This window comes from Octodon degus, unplaced genomic scaffold (assembly GCF_000260255.1).
Source record: "Octodon degus isolate 3935 unplaced genomic scaffold, OctDeg1.0 scaffold00298, whole genome shotgun sequence".
NCBI classification, from domain to species: Eukaryota; Metazoa; Chordata; class Mammalia; order Rodentia; family Octodontidae; genus Octodon; species Octodon degus.
Window position 1 is genome coordinate 1,466,810 of NW_004524874.1, and position 26,611 is coordinate 1,493,420.

Sequence of the window (26,611 nt, forward strand, 5' to 3'; positions counted from 1 at the left end):
CTAAAAATTATACACAAAACATTATCAGTCCCTATTTCTAGGTAGTAGGACTGCAATTTCTCAGTTTCCTCTTTCTGCATACACAGATTTTCTCAAGTTGCTAAAACAAATAGCCTCTTAATTTAAGAAGAACATAAATGTTAATTTTTTGTTTAAAAAATGAAAAAGAAAGCAGCAAGTGATGCATGAGTTCAGGAACCCCCACGGGAAGGTGCAGGAAGTCGTGTCTCCCACTTCCTTTGGTTCATGCAGCGTGACACAGAGTACTCCGCGAGTTCCTCCCCGCAGCTCTGACTGGAGGCAAGAAAACTGCCCTGTGGCCACCACCTCTGGCATTTATTTCATTCTCTATTCAACCAGTTATTTGCTGATCACATACCATGCATCAGGCACAGGGTCAGAGAAGCTACTTTAAAAATAGTTATTCTTCCATAAAGTCAAACTACATCTGTTTTTGCCAAGTTAGTGTGGTCTCTGCTTTTTTCCCCGTAACTTAAATTTTCACCTACTACAGCCTTTATAGCCTGTGTATCCTGCACATGGCTTCTCGGGGCTCCCTCTCCAAGCTCACCTCAGCCCTAGAGATGGACCCAAGATACCTCCAAGGGCACCTGAGGCAGCATCGAGGCAGCCTATTGGCTCAGGAATATCTGCAGAGGGCCCTGAGGGACAGTGACTCCTGAGGGGATGACTTGGTTGTTATCATTATTGGCCATCCTGGAGGGAGTGGTGAGTGCTGCCAAGGTCCACCAAAGCAGAGAAACCCTCTGTAGCCAAAGACCTCGGCAGCTTCGCAACAGCCCCATCAGGTGGTTTATTCCCTCTGTGAGGACTCAGCGGCTCCAAAGTCCATTATGGAAAATCGATGACACAGGGAAGACCAATGGTCACGTAATAAACCCTGCTCTTTTAAATTATTAACTGGTCCATTACAGCATCTAATGTTTTAGGCAACACAATGATTTCTGAAAGTAATATAAGACCTTTTAGATGAAAAGGGAAATTGGGAGAATTACAGCCTATCATTTTCTTACCCAGTTAAGAGTAACACAGTTTTTTTACATATTTTTTTAAAAACAAAGTTCCTATCACCCCTCTCTCTTTACGTATAAATCAATAAATACAAGTTGTATCTTGTAAACCCACTAATGAGTAGAAATGCAACTCTATGATCAGAGAAAAAATGTTGGCAATATAAATTTAATTAAAACTGATTGTTATCTATTTGATACTTTCTATGTTTTGGAAATCAAGAGCTTCATAAAATGGCCTCTAGCCTCACAGGCTCCCAGTTGAATGGGCAGCACAGATGTAAGCATTATGAGTACTGGTATAGTTATTAGTAGTATATGTGACCAGCATGGACTATGATGATCACATGGATCAGGGAAAATTAGACCTATAGCTAAGTACTGAAGAATGGCAAGGGTTTCTATATACAGTGATGGGAGAGAAGGGTATTCCACAAGTTGAAATTAAATTGAGCCTAAAGGTAGGTGAGACCCCTGAGGATGCTGGCACAACCAGGCATCTGAGCTGCAGGTACAAGTGGTGAGGAAGAAGTGACACAAAGATGAGACAGGCTGGACTCTGACAGGAGGACACGTTGAATACCAGACTAAAAGGCTAACCATCATCCTATAAGTAACAGCAACTCAAAAAGCAGAATATCAAAAGGTTCAGACATAGATTCTAGAATCTTGCCTCTGCACCTTAAGAGCTACATGACGTCGGGCAAAGAACCTCTGTGCCTCTGTTTTTCTCTCTTTACAGGTAGACATGGTGATGATTAAATGAGTGTTGGCTATTAAAGGACGGAACTTCGCCCTGTGGCACCTCTTCCTGACAGCCCTTCAGAAAACTACCAGCAGACAGCACTGGCACTAACATAATCAAGGACAGGGGATTGTCCACCATGTGGAACCACCACAATGGAAACAAATGCTCAGTTTTTGACAAAAGCTCATATGATCTATAAAGAAATTTTACCTCAGGGGCTGGCGAGATGGCTCAGTGGTCTAAAGCACCTACTTAGAACAAGCTTAGCAAAGCAAAGGGACGGCGGTTCAATCCCCCAGCACCACATGCCAGCCAGCCCCGCCCCCTGGTGGGCTGAGCTAGACACACACACACACACACACACACACACACACACACACTATTACTACTGGTAGGTACTAGTACCACTACCACGATGAAGTACTAGGTACATTCTAGGTACTAGACTTTATCAGATCACTGCAGCTTATGCACAGTGACAACAGGCACCATTTTTGAGAAGACAAGATCTGGGTAACACTTTCGCTGGTGGCAGAGGTTCAGCTACATAGTGACGAGGAGAGGGACATGAACTGCGTGCACAGTCATGAATTCTAAGACAATTTTGACGGCAAGAACTTACTTCCAGATCCATCCTTGACTCTAGGTCCTTCGGGCTTGGCCTCAGAAACAATGTTGGCATTGGCATTATTCTCCATCTCAATCACAAAGTTGCTGTCCTCTTCAAATTCAGGGTGGCTAAAGATCCAATCCAGTGCTCTTTCCAAGTTATGGTTCTAATAAAGTAAAACAAGTTTAAATACATGAAGTCCCCAGGCCTTGTATTGAATTACATGAATTACATGTCAAGCATGTAGGGGAGGAGGGCAGAACTCATTAGTCCTAAGTGGCTCTCAGTGAGAGGCTCTGACTCCGCATGACATGCACAAGGCCTGGCATTCTGCAAGTCCCCCAACCAAGATCTGTAATTGGGTTCATTAAAAAACAGTTCTGAGTCACAGATCAGCATTTCCAAAGCTCCGATCAGTCTTAGCTCAGCACTTCTGCAGGCTGGTGCTGATATTGATGGGCACAGAATGCCAAGGCGACACTCATGTAAGTGCAGCCCTTGCTACGGCCATAATAAATCGCACAAACTACTTTATCAACTTTACTTTTTGTAAATAACTCTACAAGATGAGGGGGGCACAAACATGAGAACTGCATCTGTGCCTCCTCTCCCCCTGTGGTTGAATGGCTGTATTGTGCTAAAGACAAGACCAATGGCTTAGTTAAGGATTGTTTAAAATGAACTAACTCTACAGTTCAAACCTGCCTTATTTGTGAGATCGTGGGTGAGTTAAAAACTTCCTTTAAACACAGTCCAAAATTCCAACGAGGGGTTGGGGATTTGGCTCAGCGGTAGAATGATTGCCTAGCAAGCTGGAAGCCCTGGGTTCAGTCCTTGGCACCAAAAACAAAAAATAAACCTCCGCTAAAAAACAATTCAACCAAAAAAATACAGTAAAATCAAAATTCCAATGAAATAGGCACACAAATAAAATAAGTAAGGTATAATACCCTGCTCAGATATGGTAAGCACTTTAAAGGTAAGTGCTAAAGAACTTTAAATCATTCTAGCCACACCTCTGTGAGCCACACAAGAATCTCTGTGGTCTCAACCAGTCTAGCATGCACCCACTTGGGACAGGCAGGAAGGAGCTGGTAAGACACAGGCACTCAAAAGTTGGTTATACCAGGGAAAAGGATTAAAAAAAAATCTAAGTAGCAAACAAATACCCATGCTGTCAAGAGGAAGATGTCCACCCTCTAGTTTCATGGTCCTTCCTTTTCTAATAAAATCAGTATATTCCTAACAACCAGAAGAACTTTCCCTCTCTGCAGACAAGAACAGCAGCAAGAATTCCAAGGAGCCATTCAGGCCTTCTATGAGGACTTTAAAGGCACACTTCTCCAAGGTCTTCATATCAGAAAAGCATTTTACCCAAAGAAATTTCTTACTAAACACATAATCTCATGCATCCCTCTTTGTTTGAGGCCAGAGCAAGCCTGAGATAAAATCTGTGAGGTTTTACCAGTTAATCTTAATTAACTGCACCAGTTAATCTTAATTGTTAACTTAGTGGATTAAGACGCTCATGGAGAGGTATTTGGGGGCTCTACTCATGAGTAGATTAACATGTAGAAGCTCCCAGCAGAAGGCACGGCGAGGAGGCAGGGCCAAGTTGGAGGTGGGCATGGCCTCCAGAGGATGCATCTCTCAAGTCTTCCCCTGTGATGCTGTGCAGCCACCAGGAAGTGAGCAACTTTGTTGCACCACATCCTTCTGCCATGGGGTTTCTGCTTTGGAGCCAGCAGACAGACATCAAAATCTCCAAAACCAGGAGCCAAAAATAAACCTCTTTTCATTTAAGTTGCAAAGTTTCAGGTAGTTTATTACAGTGCTGGGAAAGCTTACGTACATCCACTAACATTCATAATAATATGGCATTTCCTGCAGTTGGGTCATCTTGTCCCAGCTTTAACATCTCATTAATGCTTAAATTTGTTGTTTGATTCCTTGAAGCATTCAACTGAGCTTTATATACTATGTGCAAAGAAATCTTAGCGGGCCAAGGTGGGGTAAAGGGTCACAGACACAAGATGCAAAATGATCAAAGGACATTGAGTAGTTGTACCCCTCTACTGACAGAAATGCAGGCTACCTCCACACACACACACATACACACACACACACACAACTTGTCGTGCTCACCGTTGCTCGTAGTGCCTGCACAGCCTGATTTCTCTGGAATCCCATGGAGGTAATGATAGCTACGATCTCCTCCGGAGGCTGGTTATCCAACCCTGTAGCACCAAATACAGAGGCTCCAGCTGACGCTGCTCCTCCATAACCAGGCATGGTCAGTGGTTCCGCGAAATCTGAGAAAAATAAGCATGTTCAAAGCTTTTAATTTTGGAAGGGTTTTTGTTTTGTTTTGTTTTGTTTTTTAGTCTTCAAATAGACAACACTTGAGGGTTAGGATAGAAAAATGCCTACAAGATTACGACAATCAAGACAATCTGGGACTTTCATAAAAGAGACACAAATCAACTGAGTCAGCTTGAAAGTTCAGCAACACAGCCATACACCTATGTCAACTGACTTTCAACAAGACCACTGAGTAGAGAAAAGATGCTGTTTTCAACAAATGGTGCTGGAACAACTAACTGTTCACAAACAGAATAATGAATTCAGATTCCCCATCTCATACCATTGACAAAATGGATCACTGACCTACGTGCAGGTGCCAAAACTATAAAACATTTAGAGGAACACACAGAAGTAAATCTTGTGGCACTGGGTTAAGCAATGACTTCATAAAGACACCATGAAAAGCACAAGTCATTAAAAAGTACATTAGTCTTCATTAAAAATTTAAAATGCTGCAAAGAACACCATCAAGAAATTAAAAAGACAGAAGAATGGAAAAAATACATATAAATCATATACCTGATAAGATACATGAGCTAAAAACAAATGTCATTTAATTTTCAAGTTTCAGGTAGTTTATTACAGTGATGGAAAAATTTATACCACTAACAGCATTCAGCAAGACATGGAGTTTCCTGCACTTGGACCATCTTGTCCCAGCTTTCTCGTCTCATTATGCTTAATAAGAGATATATTCTGGATACAAGAAAATATCCAGATTATAAAAAAATCCAGAATACAAAAAGAACTCTTAGAACTCAACAACAAAAAGACAAATAACTTCATTTAAAATGGGCTAAAGATTCTTTCTTTCTTTCTTTCTTTCTTTCTTTCTTTCTTTCTTTTTTTAACAAAACAGAACAAAACCAGAAATGTCCAAAAAAAAGGGCTAAAGATTTCTGGTCCTACAGTATAAGTTCCAGGAACAGCAGAAATTACCATTATCCAGCTACAAATTGTCTCCGCCATTATTAAATAACAGTTCCCTGGGAGTATTACAAACTTGCTGAGCCATTTTCTCCACTGCCCCAAGGAATTTTTGAAAATGTAACCATCAGATATCATTGCCAGTCGAGTTGGAAACATCCTGCTTTGTTTTTTGTTGGTTCTACTTGGATCTCGTTCAGAAAAAATATATATATTTTTTAAGTTATAGTTCTGGGATAGGCTGACTCCAGCAGATCTCTGGAAGGCAAAGTGGCAAACAGCTCACTAAGGAGCCCTCTGTCAGAAGGAAATAGCAGGCACAGAGCTGAATGCCTTCAGCTCCGAGCACTTGATGGCCTGTCCTGCGATGCCTGCCCACTGCCTCCCAGCTGACCGGTACACCACGCACGCACTGCGGTGAATTGTTCTGCACGCGATTCACTCAGATTGTATTCAAATCCTTCAACATTTTAACAATGGCTACAGCTCACCATGTAGTCATATATTTCACTGGAGCTGAGAAGAAGGGCTGATTTATCATTTCATGAAAGTGTTATTTCTTGTAAACCTTCAGTATAGATAAGGGTCAGGAACCTGCTTTACTACTGTTAAAATAACTTCAAAGAGATTGTTCTACTTGGTTATTACAGTGTCCCTTGTATAAACAAGGCATGAATGGGAAAAAAGGAAACCTGAGGTCCAGATGTATAAGCAAAGCAGATCTGTAATTACAGATTCTGTAAGTTGAGTCACTGTTTAAAGAAAGAAAGAAAGAAAGAAAGAAAGAAAGAAAGAAAGAAAGAAAGAAAGAAAGAAAGAAAGAAAAATTTATTTCAAAATTGGACTATCATTAGATGTACTGGTACTTTAGTGATGCCTCAGATTACTGAAGAGATATCATAGTAACAAACATGATTTCCCAAATTCTCTATTTCAACTCATTTCAAATGTTATTGCACATCTCCAATATCATGGACATTACAGAATGAGCTCAGATGCAGCGCAGGTTCCTTACAAATCATTAACTCACTCAGGTGACTATTGCTCATGTCCACTGAGATGCAGAATGTGAACACAACCTCAATGGCAGCCAAAAGATTTGATGACAACGGCGCCACCAAGATGAGCTGGTCAGTCACTGGTTCCCCAGACTTGTTTTCCATGAACCTATACCAGAGCTAGTACAACAGTTTCCGGGAGCTGTTGCTGGCTGTGAACACAGGTCCCCTGAGCAACACAGACTTGCTGAAAATGCTTTTCTAGTCTTAGGACACTCAGTATCACATTACTCCAGAACTGCGTGGCTAGTATCTATCCTACTCAGGATCATCCTCTAACATGAGCTACAGGACATGAACAGAGGATCAGGTAGATGTTCCCTGAGTGAGAATAACATAGAACGAATTATAGAACGCAGTAGAATCATTTTCTTTAGAAGCAGCCCCTATGTTTATGAAAGTTGCTAGTAGCTATTACATCACACCCTTACTCCAACTCCTTCCTAGATCACAAATAATTCTTGGTCTAGAGTTGATGAACTGCTGCTTCCTGAGTGTCACAACTTGTATCTAGAAGTCTGTCCAAAGCCTCAAGTGCTCATAGGTGGGGCTCTGCAGAGGTGGCTGGATCTAGAGTGTAGGCATATGGATTAAGGGTGTATGATTACTAAATAGTTCACTGACTCGTTTAGCCTTGTTCTCAGTGTGGATAATGGGAAGGCCCACCCTGGGTATGGGTAGCACTGTGCAACAGGCCTAGAGCCTGGATGGGATAGAAAAGAAAACAAGGCTCACTACTGCTGCCTCCTGCCTACCCTGCCATGACTGTTTCTCCTATGCTGGGGCTCTCTTGAGATGCCACCCTGCCTTCAAGCCAGCCAGCTATGACCTGAAACTGCTACAGACTGTGAGCGGAAATAAACCATTCCTCTTTTAATTTGTAGTTATCATATATTTTCTCCCAGCAATGAGAAAATTGCATAAGATGCTGAGTTTCCCAGGGTTCTCCTGTTATGTCTGTGAGATTCCCGTTGTCTTCCTCAGTATGCATAACAGGTTCTTCTTAAGTCCCACTTTCCTGACCGCTGGTGCATGTCATTTAAAATTCAGCGAATGGTTTTGCCTGGATACTTACTTCCTATTCACCCCATCTAGGCCCATTTAGAACCACTATGCTACATGTGATGTGAAATGTGAAAACATACCCAGCACAGTGTTTTCCACGTAAGGAAAATGAAGTGGTTCTATTAGGAAGGCCAGGCACTGGTTGCCCAACAATTACGCATGTGCATTGACTGCCTTCAGTTTATGCTAAACTTAAACATAATTGGCACTGAGTTCCTTCCTTAAAAAATTCATGAAAAAAATAGATATGGTCAGATTATATCTACTACATGGATTAAATTCTTGACTAAAAACAGTATGTCTATAATATTAAATGGGGCTGGGGAAATGGCTCAGTAGAATAAGCACTTGCCAAGGACATGAGTTCAATCCCCAGTTCCACAAAAAAAAAAAAAAAAAAAAAAAAGACTAAATGACCTCATTTACTAAAAAAAAACAGAAAACTCCCCAAAAAGATGTGAAAAGATGTTCAATATCATTAGACATTACAAAAGCACAAATCAAAATCAGGTAACACTTCACACTCCCTGGGACAGGCAGAACAAAAGAGATAATAACAAGGGTAAGTGAGGTCGTGGAGAAAATGGAAGTCTTATTTATCACTGACAGTAATGTAAAATGGCTTGGTCATTAGAGTAAATTGGTCAGGCAATGGCCGTGACTCATTCACATGGCTGACACTGACAAAGGATCTACAAACTGAGGTACAGGGTTTCAGGATAAATCCTGAGGGGATTTGACTGACCTTATCAGATACAAAAGTTACATTACTTGTATATAGGTCTTGCTCTATCTTAGTCTTAACCATCCAGCAGAAAAGTATAAAAAGTAAAGCCATCTTAATATGCTGAGCTGTAAAAGACTCAAGTCAACAACTTCTTCTTTTTTTTTTTTCTATTTTTTCTTTTTTTTTTTTGCAGAACCAGGTATTGAACTCAGGCCCTTGCGCTTGTCAGGCAAGTTTTTGTTCCACTGAGCCATCTCCCCAGCCAAGTCAACAAGTTCTGTCATTGCCAGTTTTATGCAAAATCCACTACTATTATGGACTACTGGACTATATTGGAATATTTTGCTGAATTCAGGTACATACAATATTTAAATGACAATGGAATACCCTTCTCTGACAAAACTAAACAAAAAAGAGGGATACAAATGAACAACCATTTTGTATCTGTATGTTCAAAATAGTTAAGATAGATACACAGCTGCATTCTCTTGGATCATTGAATAGAGAGGTTTGTTCTAATAGTGTTTGTGGACAGGATAGCATGTCTGCATCTTGTACAACGAATAACCACTAAGACAATAATATGCAATGTATTAATTATTGAAATTGTGCTAGTAATCGGTTTTGAAACTGTCTCATTGCTACTTGTTTCTTAATAAAATTATTTTTAAAAAATAGGATAGATACATAGCTACTTTCTCCTAGTGCAATGAGAAGATTTGTAATAATAGTGTTTACACAAGATATCATGTCTGCATCTTGTACTATGAATAACTACTACGCAACAATACGTAATGTATTAATTATTGTAACTGTCCTACTAACCTGTTTTGAAACTGTTTCATTACTATTTCTTTCTCAATAAAATTAACTAAAAAAGAAAAAAAAAGATTTCACAAAACAATATAAAAAAGTTTGGCAGTTCCTCAAGAAGTTGAACATTAAATTACCATATGACGCAGCAGTTCTATTCAAGAGAAATGAAAACATTCATCCACTTAAAACATGCACGCAAATGTTTGCAGCAGAATTACAAGTAAAATCTAAAAGGTGGAAACAATACAAATGGCCATCAATTGATGAGAAGATAAATAAAATGTAGTATGACCACACCATGCAATATTATTTGGTCATAAAAAGGAATGAAGTACTGATATATGCTATGAAACATAAACCCTGAAGACATTATGTTAAGAAATAGAAAGCAGACACCAAAGGTCTCATCTTGTACTGTCTGACTTACATAAATATCTATAGTAGATAAATTCCTAGAGCCAGAAAATGATTACCAGAAGTGAGGAACAGGAGGAAAGTAGGAAATGACCGCTAATGTTTGCAGGATTTCTTTTAGGTGAACAAAAGCATTCTAAAGTTGGTGGTAATGTTTGCACAATCACAAGTCTGTTAAAATGCATTGGAAAGTGTACACACTTTAAGTGAGTTTTGAACATAGGAATTGTACCTTCATAAAGCAGATAAAAGAAAAAGCTAACTAAAGGGTCTCCATTTCTTCACACACGTTTCTATTTTAAGTTGTCATCATCACAGCATCTTTCTAGTGCTCTTCTTGCCACTGAATTACATACTTTAGAACAGCAAGCTGTATCTTATTAAAGCTGTATTTAGAAGAAGGAGGAGAAAAAGGAAGACAGATTGTGACTTTGTCCAACTACAGCAGAGTATCATGAGCTAAAAAGTCATTTTTCTGGGGATACACTCCCAAGGACAAGCAAAGAGCCAAGCTCAATATTGCTAAGGACTGTATCAACCTCTAAAACCATTCCATATCCCATGACCTACCAGGCTCTTCCATGTGGACAATGATCCAGTTGAAAGCCACCTCGGCTCCCATATTCCCAGTGAAGTACACAGCCTTCCGACACGCTTCCAGAGGGAAGCCCATCTCGGCCAGCTGCATCACCGATGACTCATCGATGTCTGAGGCTGCACGCACAAGAAGATACACAGATGTGGGAAAGTCAACTCTCCGCTGCTTCTCGTCTTGCTGGCCCTTCACCCCCTGTCTACGTGCTATGCAAAGAAGGTGCTATTTGGGGGGTGTTACGTGACGGCTTTACTTTTTTGGAAGCCACTTAAACACTAAGCTATTTGAGGGGAGAAACAGCATCACTAGGTCAGCATACGTAGCAAAGTCAACACTGCCACTAAGCCTGGGTGGCTTCGACGGTTGTTCTCCAGAGCTGCAAGGGTATCCACGGCAAGGCACCGGCTCACATGTGCTCCTTACTCAACTTGGAGACAAAGAACTGTTCCCACCCAGGAAAGGCTTCCCACACACGGGAAGGGAGCAATGCTTCTGTACTAAACCAGCACAGAAAACTGTGCCCGACTAAGAACAATTGGATGACACCCGAAAGCATTTTAAAAGATACATACGGTCTATCAACTGGTTCATCAGACGAGCTGAAAATTAAGGGAGAAGAGAGAAAATGAGACCAAACCCATCCATGTTAATGAGTTTAACAAAAAGTCCAAGCATAGGACCCAAGCATTCCCAAACCCCTTCACTCCAGAGGACTCCACGTGGACCGTCCCAGCCTGCGCAACATAAAGTTCTTACAGTGGTCAGGGAAAATGACAGGTCTTACTTAGGCATTTAGAACTGATAAAATATGATGTTTGTAATCACCATCTTAACAAACGAAAGTAATTTCTCTGGGTATAGTTCTCACAACTCGATATGATTATAACCAAGGATTCTGTTTTGAACATCAGAAAAAGGGGAGCAGCTTGTGAGTCTCTGATGCTCATACACCTCCTTTTTTGAACTCCCCTAAGAAGGCTATTTATGTTCCTAGCTCCTGTCCACGTGACCCCGAGGGTCTCACACATAGTTCCTGTCTCTGGTCTACTTCTGCAGGTCAGCATCTGACTTCCTGGTGGACAGCACTATAGTAGACAGGCCTACCACCCTGGCATCCTCTTTGGCTCCTGCAGACTTTCTTACTCTTCTTTTGCACCAAATATCCCCAAAAATGTCCCCGCTCCACTGGTGAGAAGCCCTTGGCACGGAGGCCCAGAGAACCTGCTCATTATTAGCTAATTTACCCAACGAACTCATTAGGAAGACAAAGAGTAAACAGTTGAGCAAACAAAGCCCAAATGAAGCTGATTTCACCAGAATAACTGAGCTAATAATTAAACGAAGGATTTTCTGACACTATTTTTAAACTCGCAAAGAAGCAGCGATTATGTTTTGCACGAACTTTCCCTTTTGAAAGTTATGTGCCCTTAACAATGACCCACTTGACAGAGTGAACAAGGAACTCAGAGATCCCCTTGCTAGGAAGCACCGACAAAAATGGGGCAGGGAGATGAGATCTGATCAAGACTTTTAAAATCAAAAGGCCCTGTGACATTCCCTTTTTTCTGGCTGTCCAAGAATAATACAGCCTACTGTTATTTAGTAGCCCTAAACTAAAAGTCTACTAAAAAAAATACTCTTTTTCTTCTCAGTAGGGGGCAAGCATACCCCTTCTTTTCCCATTTAAAGGAAACAGAAACAGGGAAGAAGTCAAAGCCAGAGGCTACATAATCTAAAAACTTAAAACTGTCCCTTCAGATGCCGGGTCTGCAGCAGCTCGTGGGACGTGAAGTCTAGGTTTACAGCTGCAGCCACACCTCAGAGGTCTGCGTCTATGCTGGGATCCAGCCCAGGAATACAGCCAAGAAGCCCCACCAGGAGGCGCAGGAAATTGACTCATCACCGAGGAGGGAGTGAGGTAGGGAGCATCCTCCCAGCAGGCAGTGGGACGCGGTACCTTTGGAGTCATCAGGAATGACTATGGGGGGACTGATGTCTGGAAGCTCCTCCTCGCCTGGCTGCAGCCCTCTGGCTCGGAGATGGTTGATATCAAGGAGATCTGGCATATCGATAGATACATCTGCAAAATGAGAGAAACTACATGGACCGGACTGTCCACATATAACACATATAACCATTTTAAAACCAGCACTGCAAACTCCACATGCGGAGCTACAGAGGCTTCTCAGCATACACAGCCCAGGCCCAGGGGCTTCCCTGACGCTAATGCCAGGTTAATGGACAGTCTGGGGAACTACAGAGGTGGCAGGATTTCACACTAAACTAGAACACACTGGCTCAGCCTCAGGCCACGGACTGTGGCCCAGAGACCACTCGTGGCCCCCACACACTCTGCTTGGCCCTTTAAAAATGTTAGCAATATGTTTCAAGTTTTCAATAAGTATGCAGCAGGGTGGCGCAGACCCCGGCTCCGTCACCCTACGGCCCTACACCTCACACTTGCGCTATGCTGACACAGAAATCTTTTCCTAATTTATGTATGTAACCACAGGGGAACTATCCAAGCAAGGCCAAGAGGGCTGCCTTCTTCTACCCAGCATACTTTGTCACTTGGATTATCACTTGGTCCCCGTTAGAATCTGATTTGCAGCCGCTAGTTTACGCCTTTGCTCAGTCTGCAACGTGCGCTCTAATCACTCTAAGGTGACGAATGACCTTTCAAACAATTAACTGAACAAATGAATTAGTCCTTGGCGTACATTTTTAAACCTATTTATTCAGTTATTCATATGTTGACTGTCTCAAATTCTAAATTTATTAGCCTACTGGTATGTCAAGATTTAGTGCCACACATTTCCAAATAATAACTAAAAATAGATTCACATGCTGGTGCAGGATATGACTTTTAGGCCTGCAAAGAAAACCTGAAAAATAGCATGCCCCAAATCACTTATGATGCCAGATACATAAAAATTGTATTTTAAAACATCAAACCAAAGAACAAAAGCGAAGCTTTAAAACATTTCGATGTCAGGCGAGCAGCAAAGCCAAACATGAAGTCTGACTCCAAAAAGGATACAAATGTTCAATTCGGGTTCAATAAAAAGTTCAGGTTGCACTTCAGGCTCTTCTAAACTCAGGAAGTCAATAAAATCTGATTCAAACTTTTGTTCCTTTACAGAAATTTCAAGGACAAAGAAAAATAAGAACTCTCTTGTTCAGAGCTGCTCACAGCCACCAGAACAAGTCGGGTACCCCAAGACGCTCTCAGGTCCTGCAGAGTAGCTGGGTGATCAGCACCCTGCCCTGGGTGCCCTCTGTCCGGCCCCCAAGCCTGTCACTGCAGGGAAGCGAGGGGCTCCCACAGCGTCAGCACAGCCCAGGTCGCTGCCCCGAGCACCAGGGACCGTGGGAGGCCTCCCCAGCACCTTCCAGCCTCTCCTTCCCTGCCCCCTTCAATGAGTGCTCCAGGCTCGCCTTGTCTAGCTTTGTTTCATTTCCTTGAGTGTTAAAAAACAAAAACCGTAAGAGACTGACAGCCTCAAGTAATCTCTTGAGAAATGGCGAAGGGTAAAACTGTACCCCTCGCACTGCACTGAGGACAGCCGGGCGCTTTGTAAGGAATCACGCTGGTAGGAAACTGTGCTGTGTGTTGTCTGAAAAGTGAGCCTTTAAAATTAGCAAGAAGAAAGCATAATGAAGCTCAAATCGCATTCCTTTCTGACTGATTAATGCAGCTGTTTTTATCTAGGTATTAGTAAAATTCGTATGTGATTCTCCTTAGCTGCACCTGCCTGCCTCAGAGGCAGTTTATCTTCAACTTCTTGCCACTCAAAGTGCGGTCCTTGGGCCAACATCCATTCCCTCGGAGCCTGTCAGCAAAAGAATCTCAGGGCCACTGATACTGCCAAATCAGCACCTGCATTTTACCAAAATCCCAGGCTGTCTGCATGTACAGTACCACTCGGCAGGAGCTGCCAACTTGATAACGTGTGGATCCTACTTCGACTCTTAGAATTCAGTCATTTTTGGGGAGGCGGCTAAGCAAGTGGCCATTTTTATAGTCAATGCTTCCTATCTATTCTGATGTGAAAGAGAAAGTGGGACTATGGGAAAAAAGAATGGAATGGAGCTGTGCGTGGCAGAGCCGCTTGGGCGCTTTCACATGCCAGGTGTTTTCAATGGTTAGCTTGATTGAGGTTTTAAGCAAAAACATGCAGAAGGTACCTACCAAATTTTTTGGGAACCCAGTCAAGACCAAAGGTGAACTTCTTTATCTGCACTACCAAGTATTCAGGGAATGAAGCAAAGCGAGATGTTCTGAGAAACACAAGGGGATTAGATCCGTCAAACAAGGCAAACAGAATGGTGACTACAGTTCAAGAAGCAAAATGGCTCTGTCGGAAGCCCACCCGCTAATCCTGGTGGTCAGCCTGAGAGGAGGCGTGCACACAGTCACTCGGGGTGCGCACGCTCACCCAGGCCCACCCACTTGTCCTGGCTGCTCCACAAGCAGAAGGTGTTTTCATGTGGGACAATAAATCTGACCCTTCCGAGGGATTCGGAACTATTTCAAAACTGCTTTTACTTTCCTATGATATTTTATACTTCCATTTGTTTTTCTAAAATCTTTGTTGGAAACTAGAGTGTATATTTGTAGATATTTATAGGCAGCATCTGCACCCCGCATCTGTAAAGCTCCACAAGTGACCCTGAAACACCACCCCCCAGCCCCTACCCAGAAGCACTGTTACAGCACAGCGCTGCAAGAAGCAGTTTGACTTTGGTTGAGGCGGACTACTGGAAATGCCAGGTCCTTACTAAGTACTAAGTTTATAGTCATGTGGATCTTCAGAGTAGCTATGTTATGGCCATCTATGGTAAACTATCTAAATCCGATTCTTAAATTTTAAAATTAATACCTATGTATCATATCTTGAGTTTGCTTCAAACTTTTAGGAAGGTCTAACGCCTGGATTTGGGTTTGACAATTTTACACAACAATTATCTAATTTGTGTTTAGACAAGATATCATGTCCGCATTTTGTGCTATGAACAACCACTACGAAGACAACAATATGCAATGTATTAATTATTGTAACTGTCCTACTAACCTGTTTTGAAACTGCCTCATTGCTATTTCTCTCAATAAAATTAATTTTTTAAAAAAATATCTCATTTATAAATGAAAGTTATACTTGTCCTGATCTAATTCAGTCTTTATCATCTTATTTATCAACAGTTTCTACTTGACTATTAATGAGTGGTAAGTATACATAAAGACGAAAATGGTCTGCAGACAGGTACTACGCACACCTTTTAGCTAAAAGATTCTGGAACTCCTCCCCCCAGATTCCATTTTTCATATTTGAGCTACTGCCTTCTATTCGCAATGCCGGGTCCAGCAAATGCAAATGCACTGCTGCCCCCTAGTGTAGAAAAGAAGCCATAGCAAGGCAAAGCATGAACAAAAAGTAGAAACACGTGGATACACTCTTAAATCACCCAAATCTGGGTAAATCACTGACTTCCTGAGGCTCTGTTTTTACATCTAAAAATCAGACTTACTAATAAAATCTATTTCCAGAGCTGTGCAATGTTCATGAAATAATGTAAAATCTCTTGGCACACTAAAAAGAACTGTGTATGCCTAAGGAATCGGAATGAACTTTGTCAACCCATGAGATTTTAGACACTGAATTGATCTTTTATGAACCTGAATTATATCCCAGAAGAGTTATATAACTTCTCTACATTTTAATTCCCCATCCACAAGGATGGTAGAACGGCACAGGCAATAATGTAAGGGAGCTTCATCACCCTAAGAAATTACCATCCTGACTCCCAACTGCAGAAATTTATGCTATGTCTAATTAAGTTTTCCAACCTTGTGGGAAGTAGTAATTAGCATCATTCTTATTTAAATGTAGCCAAGTCCTCAATGTCACCATCTGCTATTATGGTATTTTCAATTAGTGTAAAAAACTACCTTTCCGACCTTCTCTTCTTATGTTAACTTAAAACCTGAAAATATATGTGACAAGGAAATCAACCAATGTCATCAGTAAACCAGTGATTCATAAAACGTGATGTAGGAGCCCCAAGGCCCCTGCTGGTGATCTGGGGTTCGAATCAGGTGGTTTGCAGCTGATAGGACCTGGGAGGGAGAGTGGACGAACACGCGTGAGCTTGGAGCCAGGCCGCACGATAATTTACCCCATCACTATGTTCTGAGTAACCGCCCACCTAGAGTACAAGAAAGCAGACTACTGGGTCCCCACACTGCTTTTCCCCATTAGCTGAACTCTCTTTATTCATCTTTGTAACTTCCCCGGGGCTTCAGTTGAGTCATCCATGTAGTAACTGCTCAATACATAGAAGGTTCAAATTAATCTAGGAAATGATATCTCCACTTACATTTATAATAGTTTTGGGATACCAAGTTTGTTCATCAAATACAAAATAATAAGTTAGGCTCTGCATGTTCTTTTATTCTTAAAATTCCTGGAGTTAACATTTTTCTTGGAAAGCTGTGCATTTTTAGTAAAGGCTCTCAGGAAGTAAGACATTCAAAAAAGAATTCAGGTATATCCAGCCCATGGCCCGCTAGATGCTCACCTCTGTTTGCAATGTTATAACACAAAAAGAAAAAGAAAAAGAAAAATCAAGCCAGGTGTGGTAAACTATGCTTATAATCCCAGCACTCAAGAGGCTGAGGCAGGAGGACTGATGCAAATTCGAGTCCAGCCTGAACTGCATAGCAAGACCCTATCTCAAAAAGACAAAAAAAAAAAAAAAACAGAAATTTTACAACAAAAAATATTATTTAAAAAGAGGAAATTTTGTTATTTATACACATCGTCTGTGCAGCCTGAATCAGTGCTTCTTCACTCAGTGTGAGCCAGGCAAGTCAGAAGGCTACCCCTAGATGGACACCCAGTGCTTTTCAGAAGTTGTTGCGGTGATTTAATGAATTAAGGCATCTAAAGTGTCTAAAATAAATCCTGACAGCACTATGGCGTTTTCTGTTGACCGTCTATTAACATTATTTAAAATATGATGATTGCTCAGTTGTTACAATTAAGGCAAATATACCATGAAGACTTTATTAAGGAAAAAGGTACAGCCAGCCCCTCTCCCTAAGAGTAGTAAGGCTGTCTCTATATTGAAAACCTAGCTGCTGTATAGAAACATGAACCAAAAATAAAGTTCTACACTTTCTAGTAAGTATGTTGGCAATACGATAATCCACCACACTCCAATCATACACACTAAAGAAAAAAAGAAGAAACATAAAGATACCAACAGTAACTAGTGCACCCTGCAGTTGCTCTGCGCCAGGAACTGTGAGGCACTTAACATGACTTAGTTCCTTCAACCTTCTCCTCATTTCCATAAAGGAAGCACTTCTTTCTCCCCCCACTTACAGATAAGGAAGGTGGGGTCAACTAGGCAAGGCCACGTGCCTGTAAGCTCCAGATTAGAAATTCTGGGCCAGGGAGATAGCTTAGGGACGGGGAGATAGCTCAGTAGAATAAGCACTTGCCTGGCAAGTGCAAGGTCCTGAGTTCAATCCCCCATTCCACAAAAAAAAGAAAAAAAAATTCAAAGACCAGCCTCTCACCTAGCCCAGGTCTGTGCTCTGAACTCACACCACACTCTTCCCTCCATGAATGCTAAAAGAGAGGTGAAACTCCCTCTCAACCCTCTAACTGAACTCCTTGGGGCAGGCAGGAATCAGGTCTTGTTCAGTTCACGGCCTGGAATACTCCAGGTGGGCTAGCATTTGCTGAGTGAACGAATGTTCCCAGACGCTAACGTTCTTCCCAATGCAACCCGTTCAGGATCATTTTAGGAAAAGGTCCATAGCTCTGGGCTGCAGGAACCCACAAGATGCAAGACTGTGAAGGCATGTTTACTGTTTCCTGACCTTTTAGACTTTGGATCTAACAAAAATAAAGAGTTCAAGATCCCAATATACCAAAATGTAGGCTGAGTTAGAGCCTACAACGCTGAAAAATAAACAATTTTAGGAATCACTAGTGTTCTTCTTGAAACTAGTATATGGAAAATGATGGAGCAAAATAAGAAATAAGCAAGGCAAGATAAACAACCATGTGCGGGTCCTATATACCACAAAAACTAAGAGTTTAATCCCTGAACTCAACCAGATCTGAAGGAATCCCAGATCTGCCACTTAGTGGCCAGTTACTCCTCTGAGTTCTTCAGCTGTAAAATGGGAAAATAATGGCAACTACCTCCTCACACTCCTAAGAAGACTAAAGGCAGAACTTGATGGGAAGTGCTTAATACATGACCTCGCAATAAGGGAAATGAGTGATAGTTGTTTTATTTCACAAGGACGATTTTTCAATTATTAACCATCATGCTACACTTCATACTAATTTTTTTTTCATGTATATATAAAAAATATATAGAGCTGGGCATGGTGGCGCACACCTATAATCCCAATGCTCTGAGAGGTTGAGGAAGGAGGATTGCAAGTTTAAGCCCAACCTGGGCAACTTAGCCAAACCCTGTCTCAAAATTTTAAAAGGGGGGTAGGGAGGGTGCTGGGGTTTAGTTCAGTGTTAAGGCCCTGTGTTCATGTTCAATCCCATCCCCAGTAACAAAGAGAAGGAAGAAGAGAAAGAGAAGGAAGAAAAGGAGGAAGAGGAAGTACATGGAAGGGTATGTATGTATGCAGAGAAAGGGGGAAAACATGCTTAATATCTCCACTAAAGACTGTAAAAAGGGGCTGGGGAGATAGCTCAGTAGAAAAAGTGCTTGCCTGGCAAGCGCAGCGTCCTGAGTTCAATCCCCAGTACTGAAAAACAAAAAAAACAAAAAAAAAAAAAAAAAAAAAAAAAAAAAAAGACTGTAAAAAGGCAGAAGCGCCTCTTGGCCAAGCATGCTAAGTAGTTACGTCAGCACTTCTCACAGCTAAATACTCCGCAGTGCTGTGGAGAATTTCAGGGCAGCAAATGCATTCCTCCATGACAGACAGGGGGAGGACACTAGGCAATGATTTGTCCAGGGCAGAAGATAAGAAGCGAAGTGGACACAGTGGAAGAATCTGGATTCCCCTGACCACCAGCCCAGGGCTCCAAGTCTGTGAAAAGCTAACGTCTCCCCGCCTCATTTTAATGACAGGCCTTTTCCATGTGTGAAGCACAGCTAGCCAAGCAGACCCAGAGAGGTTGCCCCCGTGCACTGTGACACAGTTCACTACTCCAAAGAGCAGAGAGGGGTGGCCTTCGGCCAGGAAAGGAAGAGCATTTCCACTCCGCACGAGGGGCTTCCTGGGCTCCCGGATCTTATGATCACTTCCCACCCCCCACACAGAAGCAAATAAAAACACAGAGAGAAAATTTCCAATGTTTGAAGCAATGTCCAGCCCACTCTTAAAGACTGAGTAAGTTATTTCCATCACTGATAATTTACTAAGTGCCCAGAGTGTCCATTCAGCATACCAACTCATCGGCACCCGCAAGGACACAAACACACGCACAGGCACGCACACAACACACATGACACACGCGGACCCCCACAGACCCCAGCAGAGCAGTCTGGCAACAAAAACTCACCCCAGGGTGGACCACCAATAACTGAGTGAATTCTATGAATCCTCACTTAAATACGGGTTTTTAAATTATTTGTTCATACATGGCTTCTTTTAATGTGGAAAATAAACTGTTCTGCTCCCCATTTATAATATGTAAACTCTCTACTCTGAAACAGAGCAGAATCTGGAGGGAGGAGCTCTGAAGAAAATGATTTAGCTTTGGCCTGAGTGCTGCTTGAGGTCATGGTAGCAAGAGCCAGCAGCAGCTGCCCTCCCTTCCCCCTCCCCATCCACTGAGAACTCAATCTTAGCCTCAGAGAAACAAAGCCAAAGAAGATCCCAAAGTAGCGCCATCGCCAGAGCTGACCTCAGACCTCCTGTCACTTTAGGCCACATTAAGGACTCTTTCCCATAAGGAGCAGCGATACAAAGTGTGCCAGGTCGGACTGTATCAAATCAATTAGAGTATTAAGTGAGGAAAAAAACTACTCCAACCTCCTAATGTGAACCCCAGGTATCTCCGAAGCCCTCAGGAGCTGCCGGGAGCAACGCTCCTAGTTTCTCCTTCCACTTGGACATGCCCCGAGACCCCTCGTCTTCAAGTAGGAGCACAGCCAACCTGTGCTATCCGCCACCTCAGTTACACAGTTACAAGACCCTACGGTGGAATCTCAATACTAAAGCCTGCCCTAAGTAGTTTTATTGCATCTTCATGAACAATTGTTCTTACCAAATGGGGACAGGAATGCTGGCTGCACCCTCCAAAATAAAATAAAATGCAATGTCCTAACAGAGAACAAAATACAATTTGATATTAAAAAAAAAAAAATTGCAGGACAAGACATCTCCTCTCTAGCACATAAGATGAAGTATAAGACTGGACAGGTCTCATGGGTCTCACTTCTCAAGTGAAGGGTGTACAAAGAATGACTCCACACTGCCACGCGTGAACAACCAAGCACGTACCCAGCTGTCTCCACACCCCAACAGGCTCCCTCACCCCGCCACCACCGCACACTCACTTTACACCCGCAGACTTGGCTTGCAGGGCACTGCTCCAGAAATCATCGACATTTTCTGGTTCCGAAAAGGCCTGAAGGCAGGCGCTGAATGGGATCTTGGCGCGCACCAGTTCGGGCAGGGGTCTTCTGTTTGCCTCTGCTTCCCTTCTTGTCAGTTCATAGGCAATCAGTTCATCTGAGGAAAAAAGCACCTTCATGACCTGCCCCCTGCCAACTCTAGACAATACTGGCATAAAAAGCGCTCACTTTGGACCATCTTTGCTGAAGGGCTCTGGCTGGACCAGGCTGGCGCTTTCCTGGCCCTTCCCAATCTGGATGTGCCTGCTCAAATGCCGCTCTCGGGGGAATCTTCGAGGCTGCATCAGGCCAGCTCCCCCCGCTGCCCCTGTGAGACTGATAGGAGCCAAGTGACCTCGGTTCAGATCACATGTGCAACACAATGGCACATGAACCTGATGTTTTATTTGTCCAGAGGCCACGCTCACTGTGGCCCACACACCACCCTCCTTCACACCGGAGAACTCGTAGCTGGAAAGATCCTCAGGCTCGCTGCTTCCCAGGCCGTTCACTATCTTGCTAAGAAACTGAGTCCAAAAGTCAAAATCAATCAAGGATCAACACAATTTGTGTGTAAAGCCACGGCCAGTACCGCTCCACCATCTCCATTGTGTGATGCAGAGAAGGGTGACAATGGTGTCAGCAGATCAAATCAAAAACCAATAAAAACATTTGCTAACTTCAAACTGGCCTAAAACAAAATGATAACTAGAAGGGGAGGGGACAACTAAAAATAAAAAGAACTACCATTGAGCCCTTGGCAATGACCAAAGCCAGGGATACACATTTTCTGATTCAGTTCCACCAGCTACTACGATCACTGGCCAGGGGTTCCAGACGCTATGAGACCAAGATGAAGTATGAAAGGAGGACTGCAGTCATCCACCACGTCACATCCCGTGATCCCGCCAACACTGCAAGACAGCTCCGGCGGAGGCTACCAGCACCTGAGGAGGGCACCAGTGGGACCGCTCTGGAAGGCCTCGCTGCACAATCTCTACTTAAATGATCAAATGTTAAGGGAAAAAAATAAATAAGTATGCCATGAACCTCATAAGGGGAGACTAACTGTAGTTAAATTTTTACATATATTTTAAATGACCTCTCCAGCCTATTCTTATTACCAGAAAAAAAAAAAAAAAACTTCCCGATGTATATTTTTAAGCACATCCATGCACTTGTGCATTTTCCTACAATGCCTCTGAACAGCTTTTAAAATTCACTCACTAACCTACAGTTTATCTGAAGATGCTAATGTTAGCTTGGTCCTACAGAATTCCAGAGACTAAATTATAGGTCTCTTTTCTGAACAAAAAAGCTGCTATCCATAATAAACTACTAAAAACAGTGAGTTAGCACTGAACTGTAAAAGCGCTTAGAATAAAAACGGAGCCACTTTTGTCAAAGCCTAACCACAAAGGTGAATAAAGCTAAGAAGCTGCGAAGAGGGGATCTTATGCTTATGTCTAAGGATAAGACTGCAACAAAGGACTTCAAAGCTACAACCCTGCGCTAAGGGCACTGCAGTCTTCTCGAGAAAGTAGTTCTGTAGGAGGACAGCGAGAGTCTGTTCACCTTTGGATTAGTGCCAGCCCTGTTACTGATCCTTGACACTTCTGTGCCACTTATCGTTGCATGTTAACTTGACTGGATTAAAGAGACTCCTGGACAGATAAATGGCAGGTGGGGTGCTGTACTCATCCGCGGATTAACCCTCTAATGTCGTCACTGAATATGCCCTGAGGAGACAGGGTTCGGCTGGCAGTGGGTCACCATGGTTGTGTCTTTGGCTTACCCATGCTGGGTGCTCCTCCTCTGTGTCCCGCTTCCTATTCACCATAAATGAGCAGCTTCGCTCACCCACGCCCTTCTATCATGATATTCCAGCAAAACAACATGGACTGAAACCCCTGAAGCCGTGAGTCCAATTAAACCTCTCCTCCTTTACACTGTGGGTAGTGGGAACTTTGTGCCAGTACAGGAAAAACTGACCAGTACAGAAAACAGGTACCAGAAACAGGGTTATTCCTGTGACTTAACTACGTGGTTCAGACGTCTTTGGAACTGGTTTGTCAGGGAAGTTTAGAAAGGTATGAGATGTGAGTTAGAGATATCGTAAGGTGCTGCAAACAGAGTCTGATGGACAAATCTAATAAGATCTCAGAAGACTAGATTATGTTCAGGAATTTGGACAGCAAAGGCCAGGCCTATGATGAGATTCTACATTGAAATGCGGACTCAGTTAGGAAGTGGACTAGAAGCCATGCATGATATACTCTAGAAGAGAAAACAAAACAAGACAAGAAAAACTATGTTTTTTCCCATGTCCCAAGACATTATGGGAGGCTGAATTTAAGGGCTATGGAATAACTGATCTGGTAGAGGAATTTTCAAGGCAATCAAATGTTCAGGTTGTGGCACTGATGCTGCTGGCTACTTTGGGCCATGTATATAGTGAGAATCAAGAACTAAAGCAGAGCAGAAAGATTTGAGAAAAAAAAAAAAAAAAACATGTAAAGCTGTGGACAAAAGAGGTAGAGTTACTAAAGAGATTTTTTTTTCAAAAAGAAACCAAACACTTGTGGAGAATCAAGAAGAAAGATGCTCCGAAAGCATCTAAGGAATGAGGAAGACAACACCCACTGCAGGCTCAAGTGTACAAGGGATAAAACTTCCATTTGAAAAGAAAGCCCCTGGGCCCACTTCCCCAGAAGGTCTTGTTTTCTCAGGATTCATGTCCCCATGCTTAGTCATTCAAGCACTCAGTAGCTACTGCACTTGTGGTCCAAGAGGCCTGGCTACAGCACAAGCTGGCAGCAGACTTTGGCAATGTCCAGAGTGCAAGAATTATGGGGTCATGGAAGCTTCTATCCAGATTTCAAACGAAGGCCAGCAGACCCAGAAAATTGATGGCAGGGTCATCAGCATCCCTGCCAGGAGTCCCTGGGATGACAATGCATGAAGCTATGGGAGTCACATGGAAGCTGCCCTGGAGATCTTAGGAAGCTGGAAGAACCAGGGACATGGAAGCTCCACCAGGAAAAGTTACAGACAATGTGCAAAGCCCGCCCAGGAGAGAGGCCCTTTGAGCTGCAATTAGCATGAGGCTGCCCATGTCTTCTATGACTTACATATTACTACTCTGTGCCTCACAGGCTTTGGACTTGGACTTCTAAGTAGTGTTGGAATTACAGAGACTTTAGGGAAAGGATCACTGCATTTTTAGTTTCACCCAGAAGAGTTACAGTATGATAGGCAGCATAAGGACTTTATGATTGTGTTTTTTTGAAAATCAAGTATGGTTCAAGGACATGTAATTCGGTGTCAAGTTGATAAGGTGTGGAATTTTGCCAGTCAAGCTCAACTGGCAACTGGACTGGATTAAGAGACTTGAAAGAGGTGACTGAGTCATGGGAGAACTAGACTTATCACTGGGTCAGCCCACTAATACAGCTGAATGTTCTGTGTGGAGGCAGGGGTCCCCTTAAGAGTGGGTCACTGATACTTTCCTTAGGAAGATGTCCCTCTCACTGGTGCTTCTCCCTGTGCTCTCCTTCCCAGATTCCATGGAGTGAGTAGCTCTGCTCTGTGGGCCATTCCACCATGATGTTAAACTTCTCTTCCTTTAAGTGATGGGTGCTGGGTATTTTGTTCTAGCAGTGGGCAAGCTGACCAGTGAACACTTGTGATTAATCTTTGTGGCCAACAATTATCAAGACAATTAATACCTTTAAAAACTTCTTGTTTTAACTTCTTTGAATACTCTGTTACAATTTATTTCTAGATCTTCCCCAAATGTGTGCGTGTTTGCATGCGTGTGTGTGTGTGTGTGTGTGTGTGTGTGCGTGTGTGTGTGTAGTCACAGGTGGGGCTTCTGAAGGGTGACTGGATTATGGAGGTTATAGCTGACTTGCTGTTGAGAGGGAGGGTCTGGGTTGAGGAGGAGGGTCACTGGGGACCCTGCCTGGTGGGCTGATCTCCCTTCCCAGCTTCTCCCTTGACTCTCTTTGCTTCCCCACTTCCATGCCATAAACAGCTTCTCCTCTGCGACACCTCTGGGCCATCCTGCCTTGGAGGCAGCCAATTACGGACTAAAGTATGAATCAGAGTAACTGTCCTCCCTGAAATCGCTGGTGTAGGGTATTTTGTTTCACCAAGAAAAGTGACAAATACATATGTCATTTACTACAGAACGACCTTTGCAAAGCTACTCTCAAATCAATTTGTCAATCTCCAGAGGATCTCTCTCCCTGATTTACAGTAGATATGCAAATCAGTAACCCTGAGGCAATTAACCTTAGTTCTAAAACAAACTACATACTCAACCCACTTATTTCTACCTTCTATAATGGGTAAGCATTTGAAAACTGGTCAAAAACAGGAGGGCTTGGACAACTGTACTGTGCATTTCTGCTGGTCTATAGAAAGGAGCAATTATAATGCTTAATTTGTTTCATTTCCTTTTTTTAATTGTTTGTGCTCTTTCTCTTCTTAATTTCTTATATATTTCTTTCTTTTGTTTTCTTTCTTCTTCCAATTTTACATGCATACATCTGGTAATATCAATAACTGGTTGGAAGACAACACTGTGTATTATAACAAATACTGTGAAATTCATATTACGCTGTTAAGTGAAATTCTGTAATCACTTGTAATTTTTTGTTTTAATTCTAATATTTACTCTCTTTAATTTGTTTTAAAAGGCAGCATGAACTTATAGAAGATGGGAATAAATTCATCCTAAAATCATCCTAACCATTCTTTTCCAATTAGCATCATAACTTGAATTTCCACCAACAGAGGAAAAGAACTTTACAAAAATGATCGGTTTACAAGAGATGAGCAACCCAGCATCTACTTCTTCCTTTTCCTTTTTCTGTGATAACACATTAATTGTTAAGAATGCCATTTGTCTGTCCTGCCTGGGAAGGACTAAATTAAACAACAGACTGTGAACTCCACGTAGCTGCCTGTTCCCTCTCTGGCTTCTACTTGCTTCCAAGGTCCAGAGATCCTTCTAATGGGCTTCATTCCTACCGAGTGCCTTGCCACCTCTTATCTCCTATGAGAGGCATCTTAAAACACTTGGATGCTAAAGCTGAATCATTTCAAAACGCAGTTGCTTGAGTGCAGTTCTGATCATTTCCTTCCAACTTTATAGCACAACTTATGAGTGATGCTAAAGAACCTTCTTCATGAACCATTACCAATAATTTTCACCCAGATTACACTGACTCCAGTCCAACAAGCTGGCCCATGTTATATGCATTACAGTAAGTTCTAGGAGCTGGGGAGATAGCTCAGCAGTCTAAGTGCCTACCTGGCAAGTGCAAGGACCCAGTTTCAATCCCTGGTACTGCATGCTGCCGTGCCAACCACCAAAACTGGGCATGGTGGTACACACCTGTAATCCCAGCGCTGGGGAGGATGAGACAGGAGGATCACTATGAGTCTGAGCTGCATAGTAAGACCTTGTACTATATAAATAAAAATATTAAAACTAAATAAATAAAGTAGGCTCTACCAGAAAAGACCTAAAATAGCAAAGGCAATCCTGGGCAATAAAGACAAGGCAGGAGGCATTACAATTTCTGACTTGAAATTATACAAGCCTAGTGTGATAAAATCAGCATGGTACTGGCATCAAAATA

The 26,611-nt window shown here is 42.5% G+C and overlaps 1 protein-coding gene across 1 annotated transcript in view; it reads right to left on the minus strand.

Annotated features, from left to right (window-relative positions):
• Usp13 (ubiquitin specific peptidase 13) overlaps nucleotides 1–26,611 on the minus strand; it is a 120,816-nt gene that overhangs the window by 9,566 nt on the left and 84,639 nt on the right. Inside the window, exons 11-18 of the mRNA XM_012512980.2 lie at nucleotides 21,403–21,487; nucleotides 20,904–21,078; nucleotides 14,548–14,636; nucleotides 12,313–12,435; nucleotides 10,928–10,954; nucleotides 10,331–10,474; nucleotides 4,535–4,701; nucleotides 2,402–2,555 (exon numbers count right to left, since the gene is read on the minus strand). Coding sequence (XP_012368434.1) covers nucleotides 2,402–2,555; nucleotides 4,535–4,701; nucleotides 10,331–10,474; nucleotides 10,928–10,954; nucleotides 12,313–12,435; nucleotides 14,548–14,636; nucleotides 20,904–21,078; nucleotides 21,403–21,487 — 964 coding nt within the window. The remainder of the gene's footprint in view (nucleotides 1–2,401; nucleotides 2,556–4,534; nucleotides 4,702–10,330; nucleotides 10,475–10,927; nucleotides 10,955–12,312; nucleotides 12,436–14,547; nucleotides 14,637–20,903; nucleotides 21,079–21,402; nucleotides 21,488–26,611) is intronic.